The sequence below is a fragment of the Camelus ferus genome, chromosome 8, assembly GCF_009834535.1.
Source record: "Camelus ferus isolate YT-003-E chromosome 8, BCGSAC_Cfer_1.0, whole genome shotgun sequence".
In the NCBI taxonomy this organism is placed as follows: domain Eukaryota; kingdom Metazoa; phylum Chordata; class Mammalia; order Artiodactyla; family Camelidae; genus Camelus; species Camelus ferus.
In genome coordinates, this window is record NC_045703.1 from 49136507 (window position 1) to 49153449 (window position 16943).

The 16943-nt window shown below is 41.8% G+C and overlaps 1 protein-coding gene across 5 annotated transcripts in view; it reads left to right on the forward strand.

The window, feature by feature from the left end:
* The first annotated feature begins 450 nt into the window (after window positions 1–450).
* Window positions 451–16943, forward strand: part of MYB (MYB proto-oncogene, transcription factor) — a 32591-nt gene continuing 16098 nt past the window's right edge. For 2 of the 5 annotated variants that reach the window (XM_032484978.1, XM_032484977.1), the window contains exons 1-10: window positions 556–702; window positions 5021–5138; window positions 6942–7013; window positions 8488–8580; window positions 8830–9050; window positions 10807–11041; window positions 12268–12348; window positions 12793–12897; window positions 14228–14482; window positions 15479–15841. In XM_032484978.1, the coding sequence (XP_032340869.1) occupies window positions 680–702; window positions 5021–5138; window positions 6942–7013; window positions 8488–8580; window positions 8830–9050; window positions 10807–11041; window positions 12268–12348; window positions 12793–12897; window positions 14228–14482; window positions 15479–15841 (1566 nt within the window). In that variant the 5' untranslated portion in view covers window positions 556–679. Of the gene's footprint in view, window positions 703–2293; window positions 2430–5020; window positions 5139–6941; window positions 7014–8487; window positions 8581–8829; window positions 9051–10806; window positions 11042–12267; window positions 12349–12792; window positions 12898–14227; window positions 14483–15478; window positions 15842–16943 lie in introns of those variants that run through there. The other 3 variants (XM_006188468.2, XM_032484975.1, XM_006188470.2) reach the window with 3 other exon arrangements.

The following is a 16943-nucleotide window of genomic DNA, read 5'->3' on the forward strand; positions in this document are numbered from 1 at the left end:
AGTTCCACCCCCCAGCCCCTTGCGGCCCCCGCGACAGTGAGGCAGAGCCCTGCCAGCTCGATTCTGGTGCCCAGGAGTAAGCCGAGTGGGGAGCCGGTGGTGCGGCCACCGAGAAAGAGGGGAGGCTGCCTCAGTGGGACGTGGCGCGGGCCCGCGCGGCCGGTGCTGGGGAGCGGGGTTTGCGCAGGAAAACGCGCCGCCGCAGCCCCCGGCCGCCCCTCCCTGGCAGCCAGCTCCCCGCCCGCGCGCTGCCCGGGCCTCGCCTCGCGCCAGGCTCAGCTCCGCGGCGCGAGAGCTGTAGGGGAGCGGCGGCCCCGCGGGCCAGGCAACTCGGCGGGCGGCAGCCAAGGCGACCGCGGAGGCGGCGGGCAGGGCGCGTGCGCACTGCAGGGGCGCCAGATTTGGCGGGAGGGGGAGTGTCCAAAGCTCTTTGTTTGATGGCATCTCTGTTTACAGAGTTTACACTTTAATATCAACCTGTTTCCTCCTCCTCCTTCTCCTCCTCCTCCGCGACCTCCTCCTCCTCCTCCTCCTCCTCTTTCTCCTGAGAAACTTCGCCCCGGCAGTGCGGAGCGCCACTGCGCAGCCGGGGAGGGACGCAGGCAGGCGGCGGGCAGCGGGAGGCGGCAGCCCGGTGCGGTTCCCGCGGCTCCCGGCGGAGCCCCGCGCCCGCCGCGCCATGGCCCGGAGACCCCGGCACAGGTAACGGGGATCCCGGGCGGGCGGCCGCGGGCGGGAGCGCGCTGGGCGCCCGGCGCCCGGAGAGCAGGTGGGAATTCATTCCCGGATCTTCTGCGGGGCTGTCAGATCCTGCGAGGACCTAGAGCCCCTGCCTCGGCAGCAGAAGCCGCTCGAGAGTCTGATGAATGGCAGAGTCTATGCGGGAAATACAGCAGGACGTCGGGAAACACGCCCTGCTACTCATTTTGCAAGTTGCACTAGGCTACATTTCTCTCTAGGGGGAAAAAAGCAGCATGTTCCAGCCAGGGGCAGAGGGTGCCCACCAGCCTCCGGGAGTCCACTATGTCCCTCCCTGGCTTGATGCCGCGGGTGTCGGCGAGGGAGTCGCAGCGTAATTGCTGGATGCATTGCGATGTGTTTGGACTTGGAAGTGCAGAGCATATGGCAGATATAGGGGGGGATGCCGGATTGTTTAGTAGCTGTAGGTAGTTCATTTAAATTTCATTCATTCTTTATGGAGGCGAAGAAGAGTGTCAGCTGACAGGCGGCTGGAAAGAAGGATTGTAGGGGAGGAAAGGGTCTGAACATTTGCAAATTGTTTTAAGCCCTGGTTTTGAAGGTAGTAATCTTTATCTGAGAGGCTTTTATTTCTAATGCAAACATTGCACACGCGCCCGCGCCGCACATGTCACCGCACTTGGGGAGGCTCGCCAGGATGATGAGTGAAGTGCCCTTACAAATTTGACCGCACAGAGGGGAATAGGGAGCGGAGGAGGGAAATACTGGTCTGAACTGTCACTTGCTGGCGCTCCCGCTTGCACCAGTCTCTGGACTTCCCGGACTGGACGAGCCAGAGCTCCCTGCAAGCCGCCGGGTGTGGGGGGCTCGCTCGGCAGTGGTCACAGTTGCCACCCAACGGAAAGGGACAGAGGCGGGCAGCACCCAAAGCCGCTGCCGTGCAACCGGGACGCAATCCCCGCGAGCTCTTCCCCTGTGCAAGAGGTCCCGGCGCGGCGCGCACACGTGGACGTGGCTGAGGCTGCCGCTCCCCCTCCGCTCCCTGCTCCCGCCGCCTTAGGTCGCCCCGGCGAAGGAAGGGAGACAGGATCCACCCTCACCAGGAGGTTCTGGGCAAAAGTCCCTGGAGAAAAAGGAAACCCACCCTCTTTTCCTCTGGTTGTTTGATTTTCTTGTGTTTATTTGTTTTTGAATCGGCGGTCGCTGGTCCCCTTGCAGAGCTGGGAAGTTGCAAAGAACGTGGTTGAGGGCCCTGCAGCAGCACCCTCGGCCGGGTCTGGCTTGGGCAGGAGCACCGCCAAGGCAGGGCCGAGCGCCGGACGGAAAAGGGAGACGACTTGGGGAGGTCTGGTTCTCTATGCCTCGCCAGGGCCTGGCTGCGCGGGGCAGGGGTGCTGCCCCCTCAGTGGTTTTATCTTCGCGTTTGGAACTTAACAGTTAGAGCAGCCGAGGTCACCTATTTTCTCCGAGGGCAGAAACTGGGAGGAGGAGGACGGAGCTGGGAAGGGGTGCTGAGAGGAGGAGCGGGGGAAGCTCGGCTCCCCGAGATCTCGACTGTCCCCGCGGGGCGGGGCCGCGCAGGTTCCCTATGGCTCCCAGGTAGCGGAGAGGCAAGGCGGCCAGGAGGGGCGGGAACCCTGAACCTGCCTCGTGGGGAAGAGAAACCCGGCTGCGGGCTCGAAGCCGTTTCTTGCAGGGCGAGCGTCAACTCGGCAGGGATTATTAACCAGGTCAGCGAAATGAGTTTGAACCCTTTTTCTAGAATCACAGTAGCGGCCACAAGGCACTTCCTCCCGCTCCCCTCCCTTTTCCCAACCCCCAACACTTCTTTTCTTTTTCGTTTCTTTGCACGGTTTGTTTCCTTGACAGAATGTAATATTCATAGTCATACTCTTGTAACCACACCAGGTCTAGCAGGTGGGGAGTCGGATACATCAAGCTTGAAATGAGCCTTTGAAAGTCCTCTGACTGTTGGGTCTGAGATCTTGTCAGAGCTGCTAAAGGAAAAGTTATTTCAGGTCCCCAGTAGAAATTAATCATGCTACTTAGACGACCGGGACAATTTAGAGCAAGGAAGTCGCATGCAAAGCTCAAAGGCGAGCCCCCGCGCCTAGCCTGCTGCTGGACCCAGGAGCTAACCGTGTGAGCAGCCTTGGGCTCGCCCTCTTCCCCTCATGGACTCTTCAGGACCTGCGGAAGTCACACACCACGTTTTCACCAAGACTTTGCTTTTGCACATCTCTGTGCACATTTCTGCTTAATTTTTAAGAGCCACGGAAGGCATGGAATTATTCCTTATTAGCACTGAAAAGTACCTTAGAAGTAGAATCCAAATCCTTCTGTATAGGCGAGGAACTGAGGTCGTGAAAGAGAGGAAGTGATTTGTCCAAGTCACTCAGCTAGGTGGAGGCAGAACTGGGACTGGAACCTTTGCCTCCAGAACCTTAGTCCTGTTTGTTGTCTGCTCTCTCACCTGACGTTGGCTGCCCTCTATAGGCGGCTGAATATGTTGCTTATTCCTGGGTGTTGAGCTGTTGCCAAGACAGTGGTGCCGAATTATTGGTTTGGAAAATGTAGTCTTCACTTCGGAAAATGTGTTCTCCAGATCCAGTCAAACCCCAAAAGTTAAATTCAGTTGAATCTATGGCTCCACTTCCAGATTATTCTGGTTTTCTTGATATCCTTGATATTTCATATATCAAGGTGCCACTTCATTTGGGGGCTTTCCAAGGAGTTCCCTATGAACATTTTAAAAGATGATGGACTTACAGCTCTGAATTTATAATAACATTTTTTCACCTTATGATGCTTGTGTTTTTTATTAAAGGGAAACTATTGTAATTATTATTCAGAAGTTGCTTAGATTGACCGTGTGGAACAGGATCAGCTTTTGTTTAAAAGGATGACACTCACTAAGTGAAAAATGGTTATAGATTATAAAGACACTTTAGCGGTCTTTTTTGGTGGTGGCATCTTACATTTGGATCACATCCTACTTGTTATCATGCATCCTGGACCTTCAGATTATTTCTGAGAACAATAGTTTTGAATTATAAGGACCTGAAATTTAGGATTTTCAGTAAACGTGTTTGCTTGCTTGTAAGGGATGGGTAATACATACTTGGAAGTTACCTTGGGAAGACAAAACCTACTATGAATATAAATTTCATTTTTTAAAATAATAATTTGCGTCGTGATATGGCTTTATATCATAATTTTTATTGTTCTCTAGTTGATGGATTTCTCAATATTACAACGATAAACTTCAGTGAAGCTTTTGAGATAGTATAGTTTTCCCTTATATATTAAGTTTTATAAGTAAAATTATAACTAAAAGTTAACTGGCTGTAAAATGACTCTTGTCTATTCATTATATGATTAATAAATGTTAAATATGGAGTTACTTTAAAAGTCGTCAAGCTTCATAGTTTTTGGTCAAAGAGACAAAAGAAAAAGCCCTTTTGAAAACAGCAGTGAGTTTTGTTAAAACCCGTCTGGGGGAAATCCCTCAGTTTTAATTAGATACATTTTAAGATCTTTCAAATACTGTTCAATTGGAGGTAGAAAAAAACATGAGTAAGATTCTATCACATAGCCTAATTATTCACTTAGTTACCCTGGAAACTGAGGATTGTAAATGTGGCCACAAGTTGAATCAGCTTGACCTGGAGTTTTGAACTGTTCGATATTAATGTTACTTACAAAGCAGGTTGATCACTTGCTTACTTATCCTTCCTCAGGTTTTTAAATCCTTTCCTCTTAGATTCTCCTAATCTTCTTATCTTTAAGGGATGACTATAATTATATTGTTGAGTGTATTACTTCTTGAATTTTTTTCTCTTAATAAAACACTAGCCAATTGGAATAACATAATTGAGTTGTTTATTGTTATGGGTAAATATTATTTAAACGATGTGACGTATGCCAAAGATTTTGAGTGTGTACTTATATAAAGGACATGGGCTCTCCTTCCTTTTACTGTCCTTAACATTAAGTTTTAAACTTGAACCTTCATTGGTTGGAAGGTTGCCAAGTGTGTAACTTGTCACTGGTCTAACATTAACAGCAGGTTTAAACATGCAGAGCAATAGAAAGTGCCAGGTCCTTTGCCGTATCTGTGGATACCAGTAACAGCAGAACCAGTTTACAATACTTTAGAGCAACAGAATTCCGAAAACAGTCTTGTTGTGCAAGTTTTCAGAAGTTTTTATCTTCTGTAAACTTTGCAAAGATTGTTGAAGAGTTTTTTGTGTAAGTCTTGTAATCCAATAGTTTAAATCCTTTTGTTTCAGTCCACGTCTGCCCGTTTTTATTTCTGCAGCATCTACAGTAGTGACGAGGAAGATGAAGACATTGAGATGTGTGACCATGACTACGACGGGCTGCTTCCCAAGTCTGGAAAGCGTCACTTGGGGAAAACTAGGTGGACCAGGGAAGAGGTAACTAATCACATAATCCAAACATGGAGAAAAACCTAGAGTATACCTCTTTATGAAAGACAAAATTTCAGCCAAACTACAGATGTTCAAACTTAATAGGCTCTTTGAAATCTTACCCTCGCTGTCTGTGCAGTCTTCTTACCTCTCACCACCACCCCTGTATGGACACTCCACTATCCTTTTCCAAACTCTTTGCGGTTGTTTGAATGTCCTCTCCTTGTTTTGTTTAATCGGTGCTTCCCTCTGCCTATTCTGTCCTTGTCACTTTGCCCCACAGCTTCTTACTACTTCATCATCACCTATGAAGCCATCACTTCTGTGGAGTCATTCCTGGCTTCCTCAGACAGGTTGCATGCATCCTCCAACCACTGGATGCATGATCTTACTTATTGTTACTGTAATGTCTGTGCCTCTCCCAGTAGACTGTAAGTCTACTGAGGTCAGGGCTAAATGTCTATTCATTTTCGTGTTCCCTGAACCTAGAATTGATTGCCACAAAGTGGGATGGTAGCAATTATTCCCTGAACAAATGAATGAATTGCTATTTCCAAAAACAAAACAAATGAAAGAATAAAGCAAAACACTTATACAACTTGTCTTGTTATAATGGGTTCATTTAACATTCTTGATATATACTATTACACAGAGAAATGTACATGAATGTCTGTTCTAAAAGCATTCAAAAATGCATGGAGATGTGTCTGTTTCTTACCTCTTTTTCAGCTATCTTACCAAAGACTTGATCTTTACAGGAATGGAAAAATGCTTAAAGAGTAAAATTATTAACATAGGAGAAAAGTTGCTTGTTTTTTTTAAAGTTCTCAAAAAATTTTGCAACTGACTATAGAGGATTTCATGTTAGAATAAATGGTATTGACTCTTCTTCAGTTTCATTCTGCCCTCCCTCACTTAAACCAGAGCCCTTGATAACAGGCAGGCAGGATTTCCAGCGAGGTCCATAGGAAATGCATATTTTACCTATGGAAATTGTGCACTTAGGTGATTCTTAGAGATTTAGAATTCTGTTGTTAACACTGGTTTCCTAATTCCTGTGTCTGTCACAACAGGGACCCACACTGTGTGAGAAAGTTACCTTTGCAGAAACGTGAGGATTCTCTTTTGCTTAAAGGAACATGTTTAGAAAGATCATTGTGAACCAAAAGATTTCACCCTGATGTTTAGTGTCTTCTGTGTTCTGATAAGTTGGACCTCATTTAAACTGTGAATATATTGAAACAAAAACTAATTTATTTTCTTACATTATATATGCCTTCAAATTTAATTAAGAAAAGTGATCTTCCATTTTTTATATGAAAGAGGTTGAACTTACCAAATGTTAGAGCAGATGCTATTTCTTATTGAGATTCTATCCATTGCCATAGTTCAGTGTCTCTTGTATCTTACACTGGAGTTCATTATTTTTTTCCCACAAAGTAAAACTCTTAAAAGTTACCATATATTACACATTCAGTGTTTCAGGCAATATACTAATGTTTTGCATAATTACCTCATGTAATCTCCAAATAACCCTGTTGATATCAGCATTCCCATTGTACAGATGACACTATTAAGGCCCAGAAAAGCAAAATGATATACCCAAATGTATACAACTAAATGATAGCTGAGTCAACATTCAAACTCTGATCTGTCTAACTCTAAATAAATCTATGCTCTAAACCAGCATATCACATTAATATCTGTTGAATTTGGATTTTTTTTTTTGATTGGTTCCCTTTTACTCTAACTTGAATAGAGTTGTACAGTAAATGACTGATATCCTAGGATTACCTTTGAATGTCTTAGGATGAAAAACTGAAGAAGCTGGTGGAACAGAATGGAACAGATGACTGGAAAGTTATTGCCAATTTTCTCCCGGTAAGTTCATAATTTTTTCTTTTTGTAAAATGAAATCTTCTCCCAAAGATTTAAATAAGATATCCTAGGAGATGATATTAAGACATTACATATTTGCCCATATATAAGCAGTGGAGGGGGCATGCCTTATCCATAACTTATATTTCTATTTTAATGCATATAATTAAAGTTTCTAAATGTATCCTTAAACGACTTTTACAACATACTTTAAACATTTGCTTCTTATTTTATCTTTTCATTTTTTAGGATAATATAAATTGGCATTTTGATGATTTGTTATATGGCAGATGACTAAATTCATGATATTTCCCCCAAGTCAGCTTCTTTTAAATTTCATTCTTTTTTCAGTAGCCATAATTCTGGTACCCTGGTTTAAAATCTTGGAGTCCTTTTAGATGAATCCCAATCCTTGACCCCCAACACCCAAGCAGTGACTGAGAAGTCTGGGAATCTTCTGCCCTCTTCCCTCTTCTCTGGACAATTGCATTGGCTTCCTCACTGGCTGACCTAAGTGTAGCTTTCCACTTGCCCATCCATCCCAAACACCATTGGCAGATGGAGCGTCCTAATATGCAGCTGTGCCTTACTTTTCAAAGCTAGCAACAGTGACTTAGAGTCTCACAGATTAAGTAAACTGCCTCAGCCTGGCATACCAGGGCCCTCCCATATGGCCTCAACTTATAGCCCCAGTTCTGTTTCCTACTTCCTCTATGTAAGCAAGTTCGGTTGAATTCATTTCTGCTTTCCCTCCTGAGGGCCTTTGTCCCTGGGGATGCCACATCTTAAAATGTTCCATGCATCCTTCAAAGGTCCTGTCAAGAGCTTTTCCAGACTCCTTCTAAAGAAACACAATTTCTCCTCCTAAGGAGATTCTCCTTTTCCCACCCCAATATCATTTTGCTTTGGTTTCTTCTTGGATATGAATCAAATTCCACCCTCTATTAGTTATTATATATTTGCCCTTTGCTTATTACAAGATTGTAAGCTCTTATAATGTAGGGCCTACCTTTATTCATCTTTGTTCCTTCTGCAATATTAAAAATTATATCCCTAAATTGAAGCACATCTCTTAGTTTGAATGAGAAGCAAACTTGAGTCATTTAGAGTGGGTTTCCATAAAAAGTCCAACGTCAGTATGGAATCTCTAAGATGTCTTAGTACACGTGGGTACTTCCACATACAACACGCTGAGGTTAAGTTTAAGTTAAATTGACAACCAGATATGCAATATGATGGTCCTTTAGTTCACATGGCAGGACTATTTGCCTCAGGAGACAGAGCTTCTAATTTTAGATGCAACTTTGATATACTCTTTGTATGTTCTTTAGGTGTAAGTAATGAGGGATAGGTGAGCTCTCCAAACATGCCCTAAAATGTTCTTGAATGTTTCCACTGTATATTGTCCATGTGTGATTTATATTACGACAAAGTCTTCATGTGCTTATCATATCATATCTATATCTTATTTGTCTAGAATCGAACAGATGTGCAGTGCCAGCACCGATGGCAGAAAGTACTAAACCCTGAGCTCATCAAGGGTCCTTGGACCAAAGAGGAAGATCAGAGAGTAAGTACTTTCTTCATTGGTATGTGATTCACAATGATGAATATTCCCCAAATGTCTTTGTTGAATGTTTCCCAACTCATGAAACAGGTAAAGTGTGCAAACAGGAAGCAAAGGACTCCATTCCCATATTTCCCATGAATGAAAGCAGATTTTTAGAAATTTTCTAAAGATCTTGTAACATGAAGAATGATTACACTGACTCATTACATAACATTAAAACAGAGGTTATTTTTGTGTGTTTATCTGAAGGTGATAGAGCTTGTACAGAAATACGGTCCGAAACGTTGGTCTGTTATTGCCAAGCACTTAAAGGGGAGAATTGGAAAACAATGTAGGGAGAGGTGGCATAACCACTTGAATCCAGAAGTTAAGAAAACCTCCTGGACAGAAGAGGAAGACAGAATTATTTACCAGGCACACAAGAGACTGGGGAACAGATGGGCAGAAATCGCAAAGCTACTGCCTGGACGGTAATAATATGTCAAAAAAATTTATTGATTGGGTAGAATGAGGGAGTGGGTATTGAACATTCTGTTTTAAAAATGTATGGTGAATGAATTACATTTTATCGATGGTAAATGTTTCACTAGATAAACCAGTTCCATAGTTTTTACAACTGGAAGAGGTCTGAGGGTTTATCTACTTGAGGACTTACAGAATCCACCCAACAGTGAGCCTGGCTGGGGCCAACTCATTGAACTCTCCTCAGCCTCAGTTGCCCTAACTGCAAAATGGGTTATAACCTACATCACGAGGCCAATGTTAGGATGTAAAGTAAAATGAATGTAAGAGCACTTTGTAAACTACAAAACTCTAAACACATAGAAGGAAACCAAGGGTAGATAGTTTGTCTTTGATCTGAGTTCACATAGGTGGTTAAGTGACCAGAAGGAATTCAGCTACCATTTTCCTGTTACCTTGTTTGTTTAGTTTTACCACTTGGCTTAATTTTTTTTTTCTTTTGAATGAAGAAAGATTGTATTTCTAGAATTATCCTACTGCTTCTGGGTTTTTTAGTGGTGTCCTTGTTATGCTTTCTTTTTAATGAACCAGGCACAAAGATGACCTCATTATGAGGGGTGTCTGTGGAAGCTCATTTTTTCCCACTTTGCCCATTTAGTTTATAACAGATTTTGTTTCATTTGGAAGATACTTTTTATTATAAATCTTACATAAACATATTCTAAGATAGGAAGTATTTTAAATATTTTTATTCTTGAGCTTCATAAGCCAAAAAGTGGAGGAAGGGTCATTTGAATGAGGGCCATGGCTCTGGTGGTTTATGGAGTGTTCTCTTGTGATGTTCCAGAGCATCTCCTTCCTTATGGGTCAGTCTGAGCTTAGAGAATTCAAGAGGTTGATGAAAGGAGGCCTTTTCTCCCATGTGGTCTGAGAGGATACGCTGTTGATTCTTCTAAAACATTAAGGGGCGATTGAACTTCCTCTTTTTTTTTAACATACATTCCCCCACCCCCGTCGAAATAGTTAAAAGAGAGGCCTAAAACGGTTTTTCTGAATTGAGAAACTGTTTTCCTGAGAATTGAAAAACTTTAGTAAAAATGCTTTGCAATTTGAAAATACATGGGGCCTTAGCATCTCAGCCTCCTGGATCCTGTTTTACACTTTCACCTCTGCTGGTGGTTCCATTTGTCTGGTTGTGGAACCATTTGAGGTGGTTTTCAAAAGGTGGGAATTTTTTGGGGTTGTTTTTTTTTTTAACTCAAAATTTCTGGCTGGTGCTCTTCTAGATAAAGAATAGAGAGGACAGAGGCAGCAACATCACTGCTCACCGAACTTCACCGGGTGCCTGTTGTGGTGGGTAGGCCCTGCTAAGCCACACTCAAAGGAGTAATTTTCTAAGCAGCTAGAATTTTGAGTCTTAAAGTTACTAGAGTCTTGTACCACAAATAGTCAGAATAAACATGGAGGGTGTCATACTGAAAGTCCTCTTTTTATCAAGGAAACAAAATGGCTAAAAGATTTCAAAATTTATAGAAAACTATATATTCGTATTATGTAATTTGGAGAAACCTATGGATTTTTACTTAAGTATAAGGGGAAGCATGATTTTTAGGAGACAGAGAAGACAGAGACAATTAAAAAGAAAAAGAAAAACACTAGCAGCAGACCAAAAGACCTCCTTTAGGAACAGTTTTCTGTCAAGTAACTGTCATTGAAATTGAAATTTTTGTTTGTAAAATGTGTATGTGATGTATTTCTGTGCAGAACTGATAATGCTATCAAGAACCACTGGAATTCTACAATGCGTCGCAAGGTGGAACAGGAAGGTTATCTGCAGGAGGCTTCTAAAGCCAGCCAGCCACCAGTGGCCACAAGTTTTCAGAAGAACAGCCATCTGATGGGTTTTGCTCATGCGCCACCTTCAGCTCAGCTCCCTCCAACTGGCCAGCCCTCAGTTAACAATGACTATTCCTATTACCACATTTCTGAAGCACAAAACGTAAGCCCTGCCTGAAAATTTCGTTTGATGAGAGAGAGGGTCCTTTTAGCTCCAGGTACTAATGATAACCTTGCAGCTGCATACATCTCAGAAAGCTTTCACAAACAGGATCATGATCGATCAATAGGGGTAGGTCTTGTTGTCCCTGATTCAGATCCGGAAATGGCGATGTGAAGTGATTTGCTCAGGCTCACACAGCTCCACAGCTGGCAGAGATGGTACAGCCCGGGATCGGAGTTACTTGATTCTAACCTGCTTAATTTGAAGTTAGCTTTTGAATGTAAATTTACTTGATGAGGTGCTGCTGAGGCAGAAAGAGGAGGATGGAGGTACAGTTGTATCTAATACTTTTTTCTTCCAAAATGAAAAGTGAATGTAATATTGCACTTAAAGAGGAGGTAGTCTGACGCTGAAATTTAACAGATAAATTCTGGGTTCATTCTGGTAATGATCTACCTGAAATGTCTTAATTTGTTCACTCAGTAAATGTTTATGGTTTTACTGTGAGCCAGGAACAGTTTTGTGACACCATTGTCTGACATCTCCTTTTATCTTTCTTTGGATCGATGTGATTCCTTCTTCTTTTCTTGATGTTTATGTTTATGGAAAGAAATCTTCATAATGGGTGGAGAAAGAAGAATAAAGAGAAAAGAATCAAGAAACTTAATCTTAAAATTAACAATAATAAATGGTGAAATGTACCCAAGAATACAGAGATCATAAGCAAATTCTATGCAAAACATATTCATTACATAGTTTTTAACTCTTCTCTATCTGTACCATGTATTTGACTACAGACTTTCCTGAAAGGTCTCAGGAGAACGTAAGAGGTTCTGTGCTCTTTACTAAAACTTAGTAATTCACAGAAAAGTATTTTTATTTATAAACATCTAGTGCCATCAGTTTTTGCCGTCAAAACTTCTTCCATACATTCATGAATATATTTTAGAGTATATTTTTCTTTGTGTTTTTCCTGTCAGAATCAATGAGCACTTTAAATTTCTTTCACTATGTTGCTTTAGCTATGGAACCGTTGTTAAAGACTTGGCTAAAATTTCAGATTAGCATTGGGTTTAATTTTTTGTTTATTTTGCTTGGTGAATTTTGTCAGAAAAGTTTTTTTCCCCCTTAGTCCTAGAGTAAAACTTCAGGAAGCCAACAAGTCGCCTGAAGTATCCGTACCATGAATGACTCGACCTTTGTTTGTGTTGCCTTTTCTGATGTAGGTCTCCAGTCATGTCCCATATCCTGTAGCGTTACATGTAAATATCGTCAATGTCCCTCAGCCAGCTGCTGCAGCCATTCAGGTAAGACCATTTTAAGATCATTTCATAAAGAAACTCATTAGCTGCTCAAAGCACAGATCTATTTCCTTCATCTAAACACTCATTTCCACCTGACTCACTGAAGCAAAAAGAAAAGGGAATCATGGAGAGGTAGGCAGAGTTCTGGCCAGCAATCTTTCACAATCTTCACTTCCAGAATGAATGTGTGCCGAAATTCTCTGATTCTCTGATGTTAGAAGTTGAAGCAGCTCCTCAGGGAGCATCTTCTCTCTCCTCATCCCTCCCTGACATCTGGAATAACATTCACAGGAATTTCTACAGTGGGCAGATTTGGTTGGCGTTGATTCTATGCCAAGGCTCTTTGGGTTCTGTATGGTCCCTCCTGAATGGCAAACCACGACCATTGTATTTACAGCTTCCAACCAGACCTTTGTCTTTCTCTCCTTCCTTAACTTTTAATTTCAGAGACACTATAATGATGAAGACCCTGAGAAAGAAAAGCGAATAAAGGAGTTAGAGTTGCTCCTAATGTCTACTGAAAATGAACTCAAAGGACAGCAGACGCTACCAGTAAGACCATCACAGGGTGCTTGAATGAGGGGGAGGATAGTGGCTTGGCCCCAGTGCTCTTCCATATCTTTTCCCTTCTCTTCTGAATGTCACACTAATCAAGATTCTATCCACTAATAATGTTTAAACACTAGACACTGCTTGTAATACCAGAGAGTTGGTGTCAGAATGATGTTGACTAATTTGGAAGTTGTCCTTTTGTCTTGCAATAGAAACTCAATATCCACTTTTTTTTTTCAATATCCACTTGTGATTCTCATCCTCATTTTTTTTTCTCCTGAAGGACCATAATTAATTCAAATACTAGCAGAGATAATATGAAAATCTGCATTTTCTTTTTTTTACAAAGCTATGTATCTCTCTGGTGCCTCAGCATTTGATTTCTTTTCTTTTTCTATTTTTTTTAAACTAGTTTTTCATACTTTATCATTTCAGACATGATTTGGTGCATGTTCGGTATATACACGTAAAAATGATATATATAAAATCTCTCCATAAATAACACAAATAATTCCCTTTTGTTGGCATGCACGAAAGCTGTGTGGACCATTACTGGATTTGGACATCTTTTCTAGTGATGGGGCAGCACACTGAGAAAGCAGCATGTACTTTGTAACGTATGTCGTTAACCAACAAAGAGAATAAAAGAGCTGTGATAGCCAGTAGGTATTCTTAGGAGTAGATTTCTTTTGGTTAAATAACAAAATGATTGTGTGCACATGCATATGATAGTTCGACCACTTTTTAACTTTAGTTAATGTTTTGCAATTTCTCCTGTTGCGTGGTCATGCTGAAAGGAGACTTCTGTTAATTTGCTCTTCTGCTTTCCTAACCATGTTGATTTGGCAGCCCCTCACTGCATCGGTGCAATCCGTGGCACTAACAAGGAATAGAAGCCACAAGAATATATGCAGATAAAAACAGCTCTAACTCTTGAATCCTCCAGCCTTTTTGTAGGTTGGAGTGAGAATAGCCGAATTCTTAATTGGCAGCAAACATTTATGGTCCTCTTGGAAATTATATTAGATTTTTAAGACATCCCGTGTGATTGTAGCCCTTTGTAACATTGTCCCTCTATTTGCAGTTTTAACCAACTGATGACCACTAAAGGAATCATAGAGATGACAGGCTATACCACTATTAAAAAGCAGAGTCCTGAATTGATAAAAGGAAACATCTTGACAACTGTTTCATAGGCGCAAGTTTGGGATGATGCAACTACTTTTATCTTTCCTCTAACAGCATCTGATACCTTGTGCAACTTCATTGCTAAGTTCCTTCTTCCTTTCTTCTCCCCGCTCTTTCTTTATTCCCCCACCCCCCTCCTTAGACCCAGAACCACACATGCAGCTACCCCGGGTGGCACAGCACCACCATTGCCGACCACACCAGACCTCATGGAGACAGTGCACCTGTTTCCTGTTTGGAAGAGCACCACTCCACTCCATCTCTGCCTGTGGATCCTGGCTCCCTACCTGAAGAAAGCGCCTCTCCAGCAAGGTGCATGATCGTCCACCAAGGCACCATTCTGGACAATGTCAAGAACCTCTTAGAATTTGCAGAAACACTTCAATTTATAGATTCTGTAAGTAGAATTTTTAAGGCAAGTTAATGTTTTTGAAAGGGGAATTAGGAAACCCACTTCTCAAATCATTGCCATTTTCTGTAGCAAATAACATGTCATTAATGTAAAGGTAAAAAGTATGATTTTAGTCTTTGTGTATATGCTTTTTCAATATCTGATTTCTTAGGCTACCCAGATAAAAGGTAGCTTTTCAACATTTCCCTCAAAATGCATTATTTTTTTTAGTTATTGGAGTACAGTCAGTTACAATGTGTCAATTTCTGGTGTACAGCATAATTTTCTAAAATAGTAAAGTTAATAACCTTTAAGTAGAGCTTGGGTTATAGAAATGATATTTGGATTATTTTAAACTTTTTTTTTTTTACTTTGTTTACTCCTTTGTGTTTCTCTAGAAATGTACTTTGCTTTTGGATAGCACATTAAGAATTACATTCACTCTGAGCTTCAAGCCATTTTTCAATGTATTTAAAGTAGTAATAAGTTCATTGGTGGTGCATGGCTTTCTCCACAAAATGTTGATTATTAATTAAGTGTCCCAGTTGGGTCACTAAGACAAACCATCTCTAATGAAACAAGCTTGAGTTCAGCACCCCAAAAGCAGACACTCTATTCATTTCCTTTGTTTCCCAGTTAGTTAAAAAGCATTTACTGCATACCCGTCAGACAGGGGATGAACACTGCCAAAATGTGCCATCCAAAGTTTCTTTTCTTCTTTGGGTTGCATGCAAATGATAACCGGGGGGCCCCTGCAGCATCTGAGTAGGGCCAGCTGTAGACACACTATGTGTCTACACATAGCATAGAGGCAGCATCATAGACACACTATGCAGTGCACCAGAACAACTGTTCATCCTGAAGCTGTTTCTCAGGAAGTCCAGCACACGGACCAGGTGTTTTCTCTGCATTCAGCATCTCTTTCTCAGTGCTGTGTTTCAGGTGATGGCACACAACATGCACACACTGTCTCAAAGTTCTGCACCTCCCACATTGTTTCAGGATTCTTCATCATGGTGTGATCTCAGCAGTTTTGAATTCTTTGAAGAAGCAGATTTTTCACCTAGCCACCACCACGCAGGCAAAGCCCTCCAGCTTCAGCAAAGAGAGGGCACGGTGAATAGACCCGCAGGAGAGCCTAACACGAGGGTGAACAGACGCAAGTTGAGTGAGGGTCCACATGACCCGCTCAAGCCCTTCCCTCCTGCGAGGCCCAGCGCAATGCCACGGGTCAGCCTGCGAAAAAAGTGGGGCCAGGCCAGCCCCTTAGCCTCTGGACAATCTAGTTCCTTGCTATTTGCTGACGTCAGCAGTTCAACTCCCAAGTGCTCCCCTGTCAAAAGCCTACCCTTCTCCCCCTCGCAGGTAGAGCACAATTTCTGCACAGCTGTTACTAATTTTCAACAGACACCTGAGCCTTAATAATCTAGAAACTAATCCTTTGGAACAAATGACTAATTACTGTTGTCTTCACTGATTTCGTTCCCTTGTTGTTCCTAGCTGTTGCTAAGTCATTCTGCCTCCCAGAATTTAGACTGTCTGTAGGCTGACTGATGATTCTGTCATAATTTTGTGACTTTCTTGGTGATTTGAAAGATGGTTAGTTGCATGGATGTGCTTTTATTTCCTTTCAACACTAGAGTTTAACATTTCTATCCTTTCCTCTTCTCCCATCTCTTCCCTCCCTTTAAGAACTTCAACAGATTTTTTTCTGCCTCTTTGTTCACTTATTATTATGTGATTCACTGACCCAGGGGAGGAGGGAACCAAATTATGTTTAGAAAACGTTTAAGTTGCAACTGGAAAATTTTAAAGTTCCAATCCATCTTTAAGTGGAAAAGCTTTGGAAGAAAATGAGGAACAAATGCTTAAGAAAAATAACGTACATTTCAATTTCAGTTTCTCAACATTCGCTCTTTTGAGTTGTGCTGTAATATTTTATTTGCACAGTTTTCGCCAATGAATATTCCTGTTTCATACAGTTTTTTTTTAAGGAATGGAAATTATAATTCTTATCAGAGACTTGTTCCTTAATTATTAAAATAATTCAAATGAATAGGTAATTTGGCACTTTAAAACATTTTTTCCAATTATGTCTGTTGAGTTTGTTTTAAGAACAACTTTAAGTGTGAGCAAACAACATGCTCACGAAAAAAAACTATCTTGTTTTTTACTTGTATTTCCCAAACTCTGTTCCAGAGAATGTTAGTTCTGGAAGACTTTAATGATGTTCCAGAAAAACATCTAAATATATAGGTATATAAGTTTGGGAAACACCGAATCAAACAAAATTAAAATGTTTTCTTTTCTGCAGGACCACTCAGAGTTTCTTTGTTTTTTGGGGTTTTTTTCCCCACAGTTTTAAATATACCAATGTGCATTGTGAATTTCTAGGAGGAGATTACAATATGTGTGTTTCCCAAATTTATTTTACCTTAGAACTGTTTAAGGAGCATCTATTATCTTT